The sequence below is a fragment of the Chiloscyllium plagiosum genome, chromosome 22 (genome assembly GCF_004010195.1).
Source record: "Chiloscyllium plagiosum isolate BGI_BamShark_2017 chromosome 22, ASM401019v2, whole genome shotgun sequence".
In the NCBI taxonomy this organism is placed as follows: Eukaryota; Metazoa; Chordata; class Chondrichthyes; order Orectolobiformes; family Hemiscylliidae; genus Chiloscyllium; species Chiloscyllium plagiosum.
In genome coordinates this window covers 51,746,322-51,765,571 of record NC_057731.1, presented here as the reverse complement: position 1 = coordinate 51,765,571, position 19,250 = coordinate 51,746,322, and the positions used below count along the sequence as shown (strand labels likewise).

Genomic DNA, 19,250 nt, shown 5'->3' with positions numbered 1-19,250 from the left:
CCGTGGTTCAACCCTCCAACTCCTCTGTGCACTCCCCTAGGCCCTGGAGTTCCCATTCATGCTTCTGCAGCATGGACGTGATGGGTTGAACCTGGACATGGATCTCCTCAATTGCAGCCTCAACCTTCAAGTCTCTCCATCATCACTGCCAATTCCTGAGAGTCAGTCAGGTCCCCGGGGGGGGGGGTTGCTGCAGTCTGTGGTGTGGCCGGTGCTGCAGGGGAGTGTCCTCCCTGCTGCTGTTTGCTTGCTCCTTTTCCTTTTGGCATTCTTCCTACGCCAAATTACCAACGAATGTGTTCTTTAAGTTTTTAAACTAATAATTCCTCCACATAAGTTGGCCAGGGATGGCAAAAAGCACCAATATGCCTTGGCTGTTAGGCAGAGCCGTCCACGGCAGTTCCACAGAGTCGTCACCATCTTGACGAGTCCCCATGGCTGGTACTTTAAGATATTTAAAAAACTATCCAGGAATAGTTATCCATTGGTACCATGCAGTATTGGCAAGAAATAAAAATTGGTTAACTACTTAGAAAATCAATGACTGGTAATAGAGAATACTCCACTTCCCATTTCTAACCCACCTAGTCCAGTTTGAACAGAAAGTGGAAGCTTAAATCCAATTTATGTACAAGCTTATCAATAATAATGGCACATTCTACCTGTTGTCAGAACAGTGAGACTGGTGGATTCCAGGACACTACACACTAGTTTGCCTCAATTGTATTGCCTTTATCTGTCAAGTCAAAGATTATGAGCTCAAAGATTATGACTCCTGTCTCTGAGGACACAGCTATTGCTTATATTTGAAAGCAGTACTGCGCAAAAATTGAACTGTTGGAGGTTCCAACAGATGAGTTGATGAAACGAGACCTGGACCGTCATCCTGCACTGGTGCTTCCAGACAGATAAAATCTCAATGTGTTGAGCAAGGCAGACATTTGGATTCCTACATCAATGTCTGTCACACAATTAAAATATTTAACTCCTCATTTATCTCACAGGTCGTTAATCTGACCCAGTGGTGTTTAAACCAGTTGCTGAACTTATCTATGTAAGCGCAGGTCAAAAATAACTCATCATACAGTGAGCATGTGACAAGATACAACAATGTAACTTTTTATTTAATGGAGCTAGGGAAATGAAGCAAGTTTCTTTTTAAATCGTGTGGAAAATATTCAACTGGAAAAGAATGGAGGAAGATGTGACGCTGAGATGCTGAGCATTGACAACAAGTAAGATGGTAGCTGAATATTTCAACCTATTTAATTTTTTCTTTGTTCATAATGAGAGATTTAAAAAATGACCATTGTCAACATTCTTATCCATTTATTAATGAGCCAATAAAGTAATTTTTTCTTAAAATGAAGTTGCACCTTGAAGGAAATGTAGGGTACACTGCAGTAGTAAGTGTATCAAATGTGATGCATATACTCCCAACGACAAGGCTTAACCACGCATATCTTTTCTTAAAAAACCATCCATTTCAACATTCCTAGTCGCCTCCAAGAAGCCAAGTCACAATTTCTATCAATGACGTTTCACTTCAATCTCTTAAAACTCTAGAAATTCCCCTTGTAAACCCTTCTACCTCTTCTTTCCTTTATAACAGCTATTAAAGCCTATCATTTTGATCAAGCTTATAGTAATCTGCTTTAAAATCTCATGTGGCTTAGTGTCATACATTATAGAACGCTCCTATGAAAAGCCTTGGGATGTTATAAAGTTCTGTATAAATACAAGTTTGGTAGCTCATCCCAAAGGAGCTAAATACAGCTCCTGTTTCTGAGAAGGTTATTCTAGACAAGAAAAGTTTATTTTCAACCACTTTGAGCAATTATTTTCAACAATGGTGGTGAACTGCATATGTACTTTAGCACTTCACCTATTTCTTGATAAAAGGTGAAAGGAGATGGGAAAATAAGCCCATTCAATTTCCCTTAATTTCTATTAAATAGTCTTTATTCCATGAACAAGACATTTTGCATTTGAATTACATTGTGTACAGTATGGACTATGACAAAATACCAGTATCTTTATTTACTTCTCGACTAATGAAAAAATATAAAAGCTGAAAACAGCTGATAACACCATAACAATGAACTTAATAACCACAGACAGAATATCTACATCCAAATAAAGAATGCAAGATGACTGCATATTAAAGGTTCACGATCATTTACACTTTACCAACACATGCACTCAAGGACTTAACTATCAAGCGTATATTTTAAAAAGTAATGTCATAGGAAATGGGAAGGAACTTCTTGATAAAAACCCATTCTATCCAAGTTACACTGGAATGTGATACTGTATTTAAACAAGATTGAAATACAATATTATTCAATACATTGAGCAATACACAAAATTAAATGTTATATTATCCCTTTTGAAATTTTAACCCTTAAACTTCCCTTCACCCCATCTGTTCCTGTTCAGGCATCTTTTCAAAACGAACGCGACAACATCTACAAGTGTAAATTAGATGGTTAACCTTAAGAGGTAAAAGATTACAACAGTGATATTGAATTTATAACAAAATCAGAGGAGGTCTACAACTATCTAACCCAATGAAGTGCATGTTACCTGCCAGAAGGGATTAACGATAAGAATTCAAATAAGTAACAGGGCAGAAAAGAAGCATTTAGCCAGTTTGAAATCTGAAACCAATAGACTGGCTATTGCCACATGACTGTCTGGGCTGTCTGCAATTAGGAAGCCACCGAATTAAAGTTGATCTAAACAATTAAGAAATCAAAGGCTTCTTTTCTTCTCCAAATTGAGAGTGTATTTCATTTTCTATCAGTACTTTAGTTTTGATCAGCATCCTTAAAGAACAATCATTGCACTGTATCAGGACCTTAACTAACAGGCTACTGGAACAGATACTGATCAGACCAGAGCAATCCAATGTCCCCTTAGAATAAGCTAACCCATTCAGATCACATTATCTGGCTACAAAAATCAGTGAAGCCCTTATGTGAAGAGTTTGATTTATATTTCTGCAAGATGTAATAGATGTTTAACAAACCTAATTACTATTTTCAGACAATGTGAGTAAATTGTGTCCTCACTTATTGGTTGATGGCTTACTTTACAAACTCAAAGGACTTCAAGATCACACAAGCATTGACAAAAATGGAAATCTGTCCTTCATGGAACCATGTGAATTTACAAGTGAGGTGTTTGTGGACAACTATCAGTCATGGATTAGTGTTACTGGTTCAAAAAAAATTTAAATATTATACAACCATGCAGTTGATAAATTTTTTTTAAAAATATCCCAACTATAAGCAACCTTTTTGTTTGACTTTGTTGTTGACTGGCCAGTTGTTAATTTCCAGTTTTTTGTTCTCTGATTTCCAACATTTATAGATTAAATCTTCATCCAAACAGCTCAGATATCGATGGTTGCAACCTGTTATTGCTGGCAATAGAGTAAACTTGCGTGATTGATATACTTAATAACAGTACTGAGATACTAGCCCTCAAACTTTAAAAACCAAATGAGCTTGTCAGCAAACTACTGTCACCAGAATTCAGCCTAACATGTCAGGCACATGGATAGTTATTGGGATATTTTGAGAACCATGACTCTTAACCAGCCAGCAGAGGCCATTAACAAGCATCTGCAGTGGTCCGGAACCTTTGAATAATCTTTACTACATCTTTACTACCAAACAGTTTGGTTAAAATGGGCACTAATAAATCACTTACTTGTACATAAATTAAATACCTCACAAAGTAATGAAAAAACCTAGTCAATGGGATGCAAGATAGAATGATTTTATCCAAACTTTAAACATTTATGAGAAGCAACTGCGCAATGAATAACAAAGAAAATCTTGATGCATTGTGCATAAAATATTCACAGGTGGTGAATGGTAATGAAGAATAAGACATAATTAAAAAGCAAGACCAAAACTGTTGAGTTAAGGAGAGCACTTTAGCTTTATAAACAGTAAAGACTAGGGCAAAAAAACACACTAGAGACATGTAAAGCACTATCATGAGTAACATGGCTAAAGAGGGATCAAACAAAGTGAAATCTACTTTACTTCATAAAGGAAATCATTGCTGTTTATTTTTCATCTACTATTTATGTTATTACTTAAATAGGAATAATGTTATAATACTGAAAAAACAAAGACCAAGTTAAAGCTCAGTTTGGTCTGCTATAAGATTTGGGTCTAGGTGCCACTACTGTCTCTCACACATACATATGTAACCGTTTAATACGTTTGATCACCTATTCAAGACTGAAAATAAATTGAGTCCACCATGCTTGCTGTATCAGCTGCAGACTCTGGAGTTCTCTATATCAACTGCCTGTTTTCTCCATAGTTAAAGCTTGGACACTCTCAGATTTCAACATTACACAATTTTATTAGGCAGAAAATCTAGGGGATTGTGCGCCAGTCTGGGTTCCTTCACAGGAACAACATTTCTGTAGAAATATACTTAAGTCAAAACACATCTGCACGACAATGCCACAAAATGTTTGGTGAGTGCTTCAATAGGTTATGACAAACTAGGAACCATTTTATAGATTGTTTCTTAGCTAGTGCTGTACAGCTCAATACAGTTTTTTTTCGGATGTCTGCCTTCACTGTAATTAAGAGGTTTTGTGAATATACAGTAGTGTTATTTAGCATTTCGTGACAAAGGATATCCTTGCCAACTGGAAGAGTGGGAAGCAAGCAAAGCTACAAATTGTCATGAAGATCCAAACACAATTTTAGAAGTTGTAGCAATCCCATGCATTTGGTAACTGCTGCAAATTGACCGTATATTTTATTCAATCCAACTTAAATTAGAGATTTGCCACTTCCCCTCAAGAATAAAGATACTGGTGTACCAATATCAACAATAACGTAAGGCCTGAATTGCAGTCAGGCCATTGTTGCGTGCAAAGACTTGTGTAGCTGAAAGGGTCCCTTGAGTTTTACTCTGATGTAAAACACCTTTGCACCCTCAACCACTGCCATTTACAAGGTCCAACAATATTTAATGATTCAAGTAAGCTAGTTAGTTACTAAAACCTACATTTAAAAAGGTGGCTCCCTCTTATTGAAATCATGTAGGACAATGGCCATTCACACTGAAAATCGTTCAAAGATCTGATCAGAATTATAGCAAATAAATAGTTAAGGAATCGGTCAAACATAGATAATTTCACTAACAAAGTAATCACAGTATGGTCAGGGATTGAAATACAAGGGTTAAATTTAAGTTACTCTGCCCTCGTGGAAACCTTGAGAAACCCTCAAGATCAGGATTTGCCCTCCTGAAATACCAATCGTAATTGTGGACCCACTACCTGAATTTAACCGCTACGCAATTGTTTCTTGCAACTACCCAATCTTGTTTTGCAAAGTTGGCAATTAATGAGACCCAGAAATTCAATTCTGCTAAGCCTCCCTGCTAACAATCCAAGTCGGGCCAGCCGATATTCTGCTGCGTTTCAACCCAGAAGTTTTGAGTCCACGTCAGATGAATTCTACAAGTGAAATCTGTAGATCAAGAAAGTGATAACTGAGGCATCTCATCTGATCCAAACACTTTCCTACGACCTTGGGCTGGCATGTTTCGTAATACATCTTTTGAGAAATTGCACTGCTACATTTTTGGGTTGAGTTTATTTGCAAGCACCTGCAAAATTAGCCTGAATTGTATCTACCCACTCCCAGTTATCCTGTGCCTCCATAGTTTTGAGCTAGTGGCAGCGTCAACAGTTTGGAGTAATGATGCTCCAGGACTATGCACAACCATTAGGAGTAGAAAGGAAAATCAAATCATTCCCTTTGTACAATTCATTCCAGTTCAATTAAGAAAATATATATTTATTGGTACACACTAAACTGGATACAGTTCTCTGCAAAGGGGCACACAAACCAGAACAATTTTAAATAGAAGAGATTCTTTCAAACCACAAAAGGAAGGGATTAGTGTTTCCTATATAAAACGCATCTTGATGATCAAAACATGTACCCGACTGTGATAATTATAATTTATTTTAAACCTTGCAGCAAAAAAAAAAGGCATGTTCCATAAGTTATTATTGCACATCAGTCCATGAAATTTTTAGCACACCACCATCTGAAGGATTGTACAAAAGATGCACAGACTGATGTATTGTAGCAACATTCACAGAACAGATACAGTATTTATAAAAAGCGCTATGGAAATTCAGGTAGTGTATCGGAGCTATAGGACTTCCAGATTTCTTCTTGGTACATAGCTAAAACTGTGAATGGTAGTGAAGGTTTTGGTCAGGACGATTAGTGTCATCAAGCTAGGAATGGTCTCTTTTGGTTCCCCTCTTTGCGCTTAGTAGCAGTTTCATTTCTTCTTTGCATGGACATTTTTGCAGACCCAGTTCATTCCATCCTGAAAAATATTACACAGCAGGATTCAGTGCCTTTTAGCAAGTGTAGGTGAGTGCTAAACCAAAATTCAATTTCCTGAACAGGTATTGCTGACAAACCCACTTGGGTACTCACTCAGCATTTTGAATAAAGGGTGAACAAATGAGAAGTCTTGGAGCTCCCCTATCTTGAAACACATCACCCCAGTGGACCACAATAGCTTTGTGCAGCCCAAGTGGGGATCTTGAAGGTACTGAATGGAAGATTCAGGAAATCTTTATTCCAGACGGAGATTTCTCGCAGCACTTGGGCAATGGCATAGGAATTCCAGACAATCCATTAGGACTAGAATGAAAGTTGGGTAATAGCAACTTGATCTACCTTTAATGACAGCAATATCCTATGAAATTAAGCTTCTGGTGTGTGAGACACATCCAAATAATTCACCTGCATGGTCTAGGAATTCTGTGAAGGTGAAAAAAAAAGATTCTTCTAACCTAATAACATCGTGAATAATTAAGAGGTGGATTTGTGGCAAAGAGTAGAAATGGTTAGAGAGAGAAAAGTCTTTGTTTACGCTGAGCTCTCAATGAGTTCAGAGTCCTACATCCAACCACCTTCAGCTTCATTAATGATATTTCCTTTATAAGATGATCAGAAGTGGGGAGGTTTCCTGATGGTTCAGTTGCGTTTTCATTCCCACTTACAATTTCTCAGATAATGATACAGACTTCGTCCACAAGCAGCAAGATTTTGCTGCCAAGTGGGAAATAACATTTGCAGTAGGCAATAACCATCTCATAGCAGAAAATGTCTAACTTGACAACATTGACATTAACACTGCTGACTCCCTTATCGTGAACATCCTGTGGTCACCACTGATCTGAAGCTTAGATGAACAAGCCACAGAAGCTACAAAACAGATCAACAGGCTGGTGATTTGTGTGATCGGACCAACCAATCCACACCGACCCTCCAAAGAGTAACCCACCCAGATCTATTTCCCTTTGACTAATGCACCTAACACTATGGACAATTTAGCTTGGCCAATCCACCTGACCTGCACATCTTTGGAGTGTGAGAGGAAACCGGAGCACCCAGAGGAAACCCACGCAGACACGGGGAGAACGTGCAAACTCCACACAGGCAGTCACCCGAGGCTGGAATCGAACTTGGGACCTTAGTGCTGTGAGGCAGCAGTGCTAACCACTGAGCCACCATGCCGCCCTGCTGTATTTGGAAGCACTAGCCACCAAATACACAGTAGGTTTTCATGTGACTGGGCCAATGTCGTCCATCTCATACGCTTCAGGCAAGGATATCCCGAAGCACTGTATATTGGCAAGACCATGTAGACGCTACGACAACGGATGAATGGACACCGTGAAACAATCGAAAAACAGGAATATTCCCTCCCAGAAGGGAACACTTCAGCAGTCTAGGACATTCAGCTCCCAATCTTCAGTAAGCATCCTCCAAGGTGGCCTTTGAGTCTCGTAACAACGTAGAATCACCAAGCAGAAACTGATAGCCAAGTTCCGTACCCATGGAAGATGGCCTCAACTGTCATCTTGGGTTCATGTCACACTACATGTGACCCCAAAACACTTTTATATTTGTAAAATCTTCCTTACTGTCCTGGTTTGACATCATCATGGGGTGGGGGAGCTCCGCGGGTCTGGCAGCATCTGTGAAGAGAAATCAGAGTTAGTCTTTTGGGTCCAGTGACCCTTCCTCTGATTCTTCTTCACAGAAGCTGCCAGACCTGCTGAGCTTTTTCAGTAGCTTGTTTCTGTTCAGTGTTATTCCAGTCATTTGGTTTGTCTCCGGCAACACCTTATTTTTAAATTTTCTGCACTTTTCACTCTGACTCATTTAATTGGATTATAGGTCATCCTTTCAATTGTTACACAGCTATTGCCACTTTACTTACACCATAACACTCTTGGTCACTTGCAGAGACTTATGATTTGACACTGTACTTGCACCATTTGATCTTTTAATCTCGCTGTCCATAAATTTTGTGTGTTTCCCTTTCACATTGCCTGATGAAGGGGCTATACTATGAAAGCTTGTTAATTCAAATACCATATATACTTGAGTTATAGTTTAATTTCTTTGACTACTGTTTAAGGTTAAATTTATGGAGTCGACTATTACATGGATACCACTTTTGAGGAGCTAAAATGCACGCCAATCAAAATTCATACCGTATCATTAGAAACCCAATTGATTTCTAAACAAAAGAAGAACAGTAATTCTGAAAACCTAGAGCACAGTGTGACAGCCAGTAAAGTGGAAGACCTGGAGTGGAGTAGGACAACCAACAGACTGGAAAGCTGGAGTTGGCACACTGACCCATTAATTTTGAACTGTTTTCTTTGAAGAACTAGGGTCAAATTTTACACAAGATATATGGAAAATTTCAGATCTTTTGGCCAATAATATGGGGTTGACATTTACATGAGATCAAATATTGCTCGAGTATATATGGTAAACCTGTTAAGTCATAACCTGGTGTTGTGTGATTACTAAATATATTCAAGAAAGATAGATTTTTAAAAAAGATTTTAAAGGCATGAACAGGGTTTGGAGAGAGCGGGAATATGATATTGAGACTGAGGATGAGCTATGATCACAATGAACAACGAAGCAGGCTCAAAGGCTGAATTGTCTACTCCTGCTCCTAGTTTCTATGTTAACTGGAGATTTCCAGAAAATAAACTAAAATTTGATTAATAGTTTGCCATTCTTTGGGATTAATATTCTGCAGGTAGAAATAATCTGGGAGTCTCTGGGACAACACAGTTCAATATTCTGCTCCCAAGCCATGCTTAGTATTTTCAAGAAATTGTCACACCCCTGTTATTGTAATCTATGAAGGATGACAATACACAATGTACACCATAATTATTGCATACTTTCTGGATATAAAAGAAAGGAATTGCAGCAGCATACCTGTACACCTTCTCCTGTCAGTGCAGAGCAAGACTGGATTTGCCAAACACGGTCACGAATTGTGTGCAGATTCAATCCCTCAGCTATCTCAGATGCTGGGGCAGCTGTAAGCAAGTCCTGTTTGTTGGCAAATACGAGAACGGGAACACCACTCAGCTTCTCTTCATCCAGAAGCTCAGCAAGTTCCTGAAAACATATTCAAATAAAAACGTTCTTTTTATTCATTCACAGGATATAGGCACCTCTAGCCAGGCTGGCATTTATTACCCATTCATGATTGCCCAGATGTTAAACCCATTTGCTGTGGGTTTGGAATCACATGAAGGCCAGACTAGGTAAGGATAACAGATTTCCTTCCCTAAAAGGACATTAGTGAAGCAGATGGGGTTTTCTGACAATTATTTAGTAAATGCACCAATTGAATCTTGTTATCCCTACAACACTGTACAGTATCAGGACCATAACTAGCATTTTAAAGTGTAAGAATCCTATGCAAATGAGCACCCAATTTCAAAAGTGAATTCAGAGATAAAAATGAGTTGCTTGGTTTGCCTTCATGCTTGTTTTCTCTCATACACATCACCTCATTACTTTAGGTGCATATTTATCCTGGATGACTTCACTGCACATTATTGTCAAGAATGCCTCAATTTACAAAGCAAGGTAAATTTACAAATATCTTTATTTTCTTATCCAAGGAAAATAATGATAAATTGAAACAGCAATTATCTTCTTAGTTGGGTCATTTAATATTTTAAATATACGTAAGGAACAGTTGAATTTTTAGCCTCCAATGCTGTATGTGACCTCTTATCTCCTGAAGATTTTCCTTTAGTTTTTTTTTTAAAAGAGTTCTAAATATGCTGTCTCCTCATTATATCACTAAAAAGTCAACTAAAGACTCAACCTTGAATTTATTGTACTCTTTCTATAATCTTCACCCATTGAGCTTCACTAATTTAGAATCAGGCGTAAATCAATTTCAAGCCAAAGGAAGAAATGTTGGGAAAAGTGATAAATTGATTAGTTAATGTGCAGGTGGTTTAAAAAAAGTACATTTCGCAATACGTATGTCAGAACTCACTCACAGCTGGAAAAAATACAAATGCATATCAATAACAAAAAAAGAACCATTTCTTACTCCCTAATTATTGTACCCACTTTCATTTTTACTTACTATGTACTTTGTTATGCTGATAGAGTAAAATGAATGGAGCACTGCAGAGTCATGCTGTACCATATCATGGATTGATAAAGCTGTGCATATAAAATTTCAGGAGGAAAAATAATGCTACTCACCTGCCCCGTTTCTTCAAATCTTTTTCGGTCTGCACTGTCAATGACGTAGATCTGGAAGAAAATTGCAATTGGTTTAAAAGTCAGAGAAGGTACATTGCAAAAACAGTAAGAAAAATCCTTGAATTTTACAACTTAAAGAAAAATGCAGCTACTTAAAATGGCTTACAAACAGGCAGAAACTAAATGTTTTATTACCCACTTTAGAACAGGGATAATTCTTTCCTTGATCACAATAACAGCAATGAAAACCGAGCAAGATATTTACAACATATTGTTAGCTTCCTAACAATAATAATCCCATGTAAATATTTCCACATCATAAAGAATAGGAACAAAGCAGTCCCAAAAAAGGGTCACAAGACCAGGAATGTTCACAGATGTTTCTCTTCACAGATGCTGCCAGATCAACGGAGCTTTTCCAGCAACTTCTGTTTTTGTTTCCAACTTCCAGCACCCGCAGTTTTTTGGCTTTTTGTTTGAACAAAGCAGTATAGTTTTATCCTGCAAAAAAACACTGCAGGTGCTGCGAATCTGAATCAAAAATGAAAATGTTGCAAACAGCGAGCAAGTCAGGTACTCGTGGTAAGAATGGAAGGTTAATGTTTCACATGCTTCTGTCAATACTGAGCTAATTTTATTTGCTCTATTGTCAGTATTTTTGAGGTTAGAGATTTTGAAAACATATGAAGTTTATATTAGAGTCAGTTCTACATGCAATGTGTGTGGAAAAATCCAATTTTATACTGTATAATGCAGTATGACTTTGGATATGGGTGCCACTAGCTTTTACTGCCCACCATATAAGGGGGGCATAAAGATTCCTCTGGTTTTGGGGTGAATGAACAATATATTGTGTGCTAACTCAGGTAATGCTACTACCTAATACAGCAGAAGTATTGAGATTGCTCCAGGCTAACTGATCTTTACACTTTCCTAATTCCAGAACAAGAACATATATATCTTTGAAACTGGGATACTCTCCTATTCTAATACGTTGATACATATCATTGGTGAGCAATGCTAAATGCATTAACTTGAATGTCTTAGGTGTTTTAAGCTGCAAAATGAGTTTGACGAAAGAAAGCTCTTAGACTCGTTTGATCATATCCAACCGGAAAACTAAACCTGCTAGCTTTACATGATAATAACCAATAGTTTATGAATAAAGTTGCATTCTGGCCTTAACACATCCCCTGACATGTCATTCTAGCTATAGATCAGTCATCTGAGCAATAAACAACAGGACTAATTTGGATAAAAATGACATACCAGCCATGACCCATTTAGTTCTCAACTGTTGTACACAAGTAAGTTAGAGCTGATCATGTGTAGTATTATATATCTTTCAGCTGAATCCATACTTCGCCGATGAACCAGTTAAAAATACAGAAGGGTGTCAATATACTTGGTGGGAAATTAGACTGACCTCAAAAATTGAGTTGGACACAGGAAGTCTGTAAAGGCAACTTTCACACTTTGCCCTTTTCTAAAAGAAATCATTAGATAGCACCATGGTTTTTAAAGAATTATTCAGGTTGTTTTAATCTGGCAGCTAATGTTGTGGTTATTCTAACTCAAAAACTAGGGTCTGGCAAAGCTAGCATCAATAGCAGTTACACTGAAAATGCAGCCAAGGATCAATGAATCAATGTTACAGTAAAATGGTTTGCAATTACCTTACAAACATCAAGTTATACATTTAGAACAGACAAAAGAAACAAATCTGCAAACATTTTAAAAAAAATTAATTTAAGAATTGCCTTTCAAGTCCTTCTAACAGATCTGTGAAGAGAGAAGGGCATGTTAGTAGGGTGGCGATGGAACACCTGCCTTTATCAATCAAGGCATAGATTACGAAAGCAGGGAAGTCATGCTGGAGGTGTGTAGAACTTTGGTGGGACCACAGCTAGCATACTGTGTGCAGTTCTGGTCGCCACGTTATAAGAAAGATGCAATGGCACGAGGGGGTTCACCAGGATGCTGTCTGGGATGAAACATTTAAGTTTGTGCTGGTAAATGGGGTTAGGTTATTTACACTTTTAAAAGTAATTTTGTGGGAGGTGGGAATTGCTAGCCGGCCAGCATTTATTGCCCGTCCCTAGTTGCCCTTGAGAAGGTGGTGGTGAGTTGCCTTCTTGAACCACTGCAGTCCACCTACTGTGGGTTGACTAACAATGCCATTTAAATGGTCAGATATTTCTCATAGGTCAGGGCAGATTTAATGGGCATACAGGCAATCTCTTCTGCCTGTATGTTACTACGAAGCAAGAACTTGGCTTTACCATTTTCCACAAATAGAGATTGAGACATCCCGATTTATGACCGTGCAAATCAAACTTATCGCTCTTTACCTAAAATTACTCCAGCCTATTGGCTCCACAGCTCATGCTGAGACTTAGGGTTACAGAGAGAAGCACTGTAAACAGTTCCTTTTTTTTTTCAAAAATTACAAGCTCAGGTGCTGTGGATTTAGGCTTGTTTGCTGAGCCAGAAGGTTAGTGTTCAGACGTTTCATCACCATACGAGATAATATCTTCAATGAGCCTCCGAATGAAGCACTGGTGATGTAGCCCACTTTCTACTTATATGCTTCAGTTTCCTACGGTTGGCGATGTCATTTCCTGTGGTGATGCCATTTCCTGTTATTTTTCTCAGGGGGTGGTAAATGGGATCCAAGTCAATGTGTTTGTTGATAGAGTTCTGGTTGGAATGCCATGCTTCTAGGAATTCTCGTGCGTGTCTCTGTTTGGCTTGTCCTAGGATGAATGTGTTGTCCCAGTCGAAGTGGTGTCCATACTTATCTGTATGTAAGGATACTAGAGAGAGTGGGTCATGTTGTTTTGTGGCTGGTTGATGTTCATGTATCCTGGTGGCTAGTTTTCTGCCTGTTTGTCCAGTGTAGTGTTTGTTACAGTTCTTGCAAGGTATTTTGTAAATGACTGAAAAATGTGTTGCTGGAAAAGCGCAGCAAGTCAGGCAGCATCCAAAGAGCAGGAGAATCGGCGTTTCAGGCATAAGCCCTTCTTCAGGAATTTTGTAAATGACATTAGTTTTGCTTATTGTCTATATAGGGTCCATCAAGTTCATTAGCTGCTGTTTTAGTGTGTTGGTGGGTTTGTGGGCTACCAATTGCTGTACTTGAAGCTAGGGAACAACGACATGACCAATCTATCCTCTGCATTAATGATAAGCCAACAACATTTGATACTAACAAATTAAAATTCTATCAAATCTTGTTGGTTACATTTTGTTTACATTAAAAGAGGAATTTTAATGACAGAGTGAACCAGTTTCCCAATTGTGGTAAAAGTCAACAGACAATAAGGTTGAATATAGAAGAGAATATGAGTAAACATGCAAATACTCACAAGCACATCAGTATTTTCAAAGTAGTTTCTCCAATACGGCCTTATCTTTCTCTGTCCTCCAATATCCCACACATTTAATTTGAAACCTTGAGATTGCACACTTTTAATATTAAATCCCTGGGAAGATAAGAAATGAGTTTATTTTATGGAGTTGGCGCCAGTGCAAGTTTACAATGAATCTAAATTAATTACAAATAAATCAACAGTCGAGTAGTAACTGCAGTCATCATTACAAAGCTAAGTTAGCATTTTTGTTGAAATTCAAACCACCTCAAAAAAGAGAAAGTGCTCTAAAGGCCAGAGTGAGAGAAATTGTAGCACCGAAAGATATTGGATGTAGGACAGAACATGATTACAGAGGAATTTAAATAGCAGACAAGCAGTTAAAATTTACAGCATTAGGTGTGCTGGAGTCAATAAATGGGGTAAAAAAAAGGATATGATGTAAAACAAGATACTGACTAGAGAGTTTTAGGTTATCTAAAGTTTAAGGAGGTGGAAGATGGGAGGTTAGCAGAGAATATGAACTGACATGTGCATCGATCTGGATAAGAATTTCAGCCATAAATAGGAAGAAGAATGGATACAGGAGAATGGCGTTAGGGGATGGAAATAATAGAAGAATACATTCAATTAAAACATCAGCTTTTGAAAGAAACATTCAGTATTCATTATTTATTTTAAAAATCATATCAGAGCTTAAAAATCACTAGTAACTTTACTGATGTTCTTTTAGACAACATTTTTACATTCCATCCCAATCCTGTCATAATCAAGAGCTGTCAACTCAGGCATTCAGTAATATGAGCGGAAATCCTCAAACTTGTCAACCAATGTAAAATTTATATTTAAATAATATTTAATATCTTTCTAAAGATTTAGCATAGACAGAGTGAAGAGGTTCAACATTCTATTTGGAGAATAAATCATAACCTACTCAAAGTTGAACACATCTTATTACAACATAAACTGATTCCATTATTCTACATACATTCTCCTTATTCTAATCTCTGCAGTAAATAGTTGGGAATAATACAAATTATGAGGGGCATTACTTACTCAGAAATTTAGGGCATAAACAGGTTGTCCACCTTAAATTAGGTCATTTTGTATGGCTTCTGTAGGATTAAGGGAGTTGAATACAATGCATAATTCATCTGAGGTTGTAAGTTAATCATTGTTGTAGTGAAGGGCTAGGTAATTATCCACCTAATACAATGACTAAAGGATATTCCCCCAATTGGCTTGCAAACAATTTTCATTACACCACAGAGTCCCAGTACAATGTTCGTATTTAAAACATACCAATCTTTCCACCATCTTCAATAGTGGAATAATTGCTACACAGATTATAGGCATGTTGCATTTTAAAATTGCAAAACTGATTACCAGAATGCATATTAATTGATAAGAATATACAATATGAAAATGTACAAATTCAGCCACTATTGGGAACCTACTAAAAAGGGCTTTCCAAATTACAACCCATGTTCTAGATTCAGCCTGTGAAGAGGCTACGTGGTCCTACCCTCAACATGCATCCACACTCTCCTTATCACTGCTGTTAATTCCAGTACATGTTGTTCCTACTCTTCCATTGCTGCACACTGTGACAGGACTTCCTACATCAGGCAATGTGCATTGATTCACTTGAAGCAGCAGCATGTGATGGCAGTGCTTAGGAGGGCCAGCTCGACCAAGATAAGAATTTGCCAACAGAATTGGGGAACAGCTGTAACATAAAGGGCTTGAACAAGAATGGAAGGGGAGAGGATGACCAATTTGAACTGCCGGAAGATGGGGAAAGGAAAGTGTGTCCTGGTGAACTTGTGGGTACTAGGAATACAGCAAAAGGTCAAATGGCGCCAAAGTAAAACAAAAGTGAGTAAAACCCAAACAGGTTTGGTATCACACAACTGTAAACAAAACCCAAAGGCTTAAAGGTAAGCATTTAAATGATCACAATGAGAAAAAAAATTGAGCAATCCATCACTTAAAGGAAGAACTATTCATTTATTTTCTCCCATGATATGCTTCTAGAGTGCACCACAGCAAACACATTTAAGGAATAGCACTGTAAGGTCTGTGAAAGCATCCTTCATTTCTGAGAACCATATAGGATCCACCCCATTTTACAAAAACAACCACAGTATGGATGCACATCTTAGAATTACGATAGGATTTGCAAAAGAAATGTTTATCACATGCAGTTGACATGATGTAGTATTTGGCTTAAAGACAACTTGTGGCTTTATGTGCAACTGAATTAAAATAAAATGGAGGTTTGGTTTAAAAAAAAATTTAAATTGTAAGCTTCTAAAATAATCAGATCTCCAAATCTAACTAAGTCATTGAGTGTAAAACACTGGTTTTAATTGCTAGTCATATCCTTTAAATAATCTGAGTGGTTACTAACCGCTTTCAAAAACAACACAATAGTCAGCCAGGCTTGCTGCTTCAACTACAGATGAAAAAAAAAGTATTTTGAGTACACCTACAAATATCAATGGGATCCATGGAGTAAATCACAACTCAACAGTGTCAGTCATCTGTTGGTGGGAGGACCAATTATTTTCAGCTTCTTAAATGGTATCTAATATGAAACAGCAATATTGCCCAGCAGAAGCAGTGTGGACAGGGTACAAGGCAAAGGGGTGAGCAAGGGAATATGCATTTCTCTTTATTCAAATGAGACAGCACCTTAATTGAAATACTGTGCAACACCAACTTTAATATTAAAATTTCATCTCAGAATTGACAAGCAGAAACAGTCAAGATAAATGGCAGTCAATCCAGGACAAATTAATCAACCATGCAGACACCTTTGTCAACATTCCTTGCGATATTTTTTCCCCCACTGCTCAGACCTCTGAGGTCCATATGCAGAATGGCTTCCAGTAACGCTGATAAGTATGTGCAGCCTAGAGGAAACATTAACCATTATCTAATGATGCTCAGAGGATAATTGTTCTGGTGCTTCCAGGCACAGCCAACATCATAAACATATCATATGGGAAAACTGCAGAAGCAAACCGAATCCATGAATTTCTGCAGCCTCAGGTGTCTTTTTCTTGACCACAAAGGTGTCACATACTTTTGAATATTTAAGTACTGTATAGAGGTCAGTAGCACTTAAAGCTGCATTTACACGACAGATACATTACCTTCAAATTACATATCTTGATATCTTTCTAAAAGATATTACATACATTAAGGCTAAGGAAAACAATATTTTCCTAAGGATGAGTAAACATGGTTAGATCTCAACTAAAACTCTCTATATTCTGTATATGCCTAGACCATTTAGGCATTTTCTCAGATTCAATTATTAATTTCAACACCTGCCATCCATGGCCTCCCTAGTGAGATTGCCCCTAATTCAGTGGTAGAATGGTAATTTCCTGCTTTAAACCTATTCCTGCAGAAATTGATCGAGGTAGCCAAAACTGATTACACATATGACCCTTCCACCTAGCAGACAGATGGGATTTTCTTCTCATCAGTTTGACCTGAAATTTAACTCCAGTCTCAGATGAAAATCAGAGTCTAACCCATCGCAACATGCAAATACACAGAACTACTTACAATTTAAAAAAAGCCTTGAAATTACCACTTATGACAAACATTACCTGCGTGGGTGTGATGTGACTGATGTCTTCCGAAGCTAGCTGTTTAAGTAATGTCGTTTTCCCTGCATTGTCCAAACCCAAAAGGAGAATTCTAACCTCCTGATCAGGAGCGCTCTTCAACTTACGCAAGATTGAGAGGAGACCCTAAGAAGAAGAAAAAATCATCTTTAGCCACACATAAAAGAAAAAACAGCTTTCTAGGTTTTACATAGTGACCTACAAATCTAGGTGTTGAGAAGAATATAAACAAGATTCTTGATTTTAAAACTTGGTATAGTGTGAAATTTATCAAATGCTAGTAGGAAAATTATCCAAATAACAGTGTGTCTATGTATGCATGCATGCTCCAACATGAGATGGAATTATGCTAATTACTAAGCTGCCAAATGTCGCTGCACTTTCCCTTAAAAATTAAGTCTAATTCCAGAGTCTCCTAATCTAACTCATTTTTCCAAAGATACCTAATCTCCCCACTCTTGCCTGCCACTCAAATTGTCAAGTTTTTACAGCTAAAGTTCAGTATTGCTATTTTCTGATATACATTATCAACAAATTTAAACTTAATTACATAAAGGGTGGTGAGAATGTGGAACAATTACAGGGAGCAGTTGAGATGAATAGTATAGAAATGGTCAGTAAAAGCTAGTCAATCACAAGGGAGAATAGAGAATTATGAATGATAGAGTTTGAAGAGGAAACCTGGAAGGCAGTTTGAGTGGAGCATAAACTGACACTGATTAGGCTTGATATGGAGGTGTTGGTATTGAACTGGGGTGGACGAAGTTATAAATCACACAACACTAGGTTATAGTCCAAACAGGTTTATCTGGAAGTAATAGCTTTTTAACTGATTAGGCTGAAGTATATTCCCTGTCATGGTGAAAGGGAAGGTTGGTAGGTGCAGGGAATGCTGGATGACTAAAGAAATTGAGGGTTTGGTTAAGAAAAAGAAGAAAGCATATGTCAGGTATAGACAGGATAAATCGAGTGAATCCTCAGAAGAGAAGAAAGGAAGTAGGAGTATACTTAAGAGGGAAATCAGGAGGGCAAAAAGGGGACACGGTTTAAGAAGGGCGGTAAATACAAGCCAGGGAACTATAATGAGCCTGACCTCAGTGGTGGGCAAGTTGTTGGAGGGAATCCTGAGGGACAGGATGTACATGTATTTGGAAAGGCAAGGACTGATTAGGGATAGTCAACATGGCTTTGTGCGTGGGAAATCATGTCTCACAAACTTGATTGAGTTTTTTGAAGAAGTAACAAAGAATATTGATGAGGGCAGAGCAGTAGATGAGATCTATATGGACTTCAGTAAGGCGTTCGACAAGGTTCCCCATGGGAGACTGATTAGCAAGGTTAGATCTCATGGAATACAGGAAGAATGAGCCATATGGATACAGAATTGGTTCAAAGGTAGAAGATAGAGGTTGGTGGTGGAGGGTTGTTTTTCAGACTGGAGGCCTGTGACCAGTGGAGTGCCACAAGGATCGGTGGTGGGTCCTCTACTTTTTGTCATTTACATAAATGATTTGGATGCGAGTATAAGAGGTACAGTTAGTAAGTTGCAGATGACACCAAAATTGCAGGTGTAGTGGACAGCGAAGAGGGTTACCTCAGATTACAACAGG

At 37.9% G+C, this 19,250-nt stretch overlaps 1 protein-coding gene across 2 annotated transcripts in view; it reads right to left on the bottom strand.

Moving 5' to 3' along the window:
- Positions 1 to 1,944: 1,944 nt before the first annotated feature.
- arl3b (ADP ribosylation factor like GTPase 3b) overlaps positions 1,945 to 19,250 on the bottom strand; it is a 24,116-nt gene continuing 6,810 nt past the window's right edge. The window contains exons 2-7 of one of the 2 annotated variants that reach the window (XM_043713056.1): positions 17,623 to 17,766; positions 13,994 to 14,110; positions 10,626 to 10,676; positions 9,327 to 9,512; positions 8,003 to 8,056; positions 1,945 to 6,390 (exon numbers count right to left, since the gene is read on the bottom strand). In XM_043713056.1, coding sequence (XP_043568991.1) covers positions 8,021 to 8,056; positions 9,327 to 9,512; positions 10,626 to 10,676; positions 13,994 to 14,110; positions 17,623 to 17,766 — 534 coding nt within the window. In that variant the 3' untranslated portion in view covers positions 1,945 to 6,390; positions 8,003 to 8,020. The remainder of the gene's footprint in view (positions 6,391 to 8,002; positions 8,057 to 9,326; positions 9,513 to 10,625; positions 10,677 to 13,993; positions 14,111 to 17,622; positions 17,767 to 19,250) is intronic. The other variant, XM_043713055.1, reaches the window with a different exon arrangement.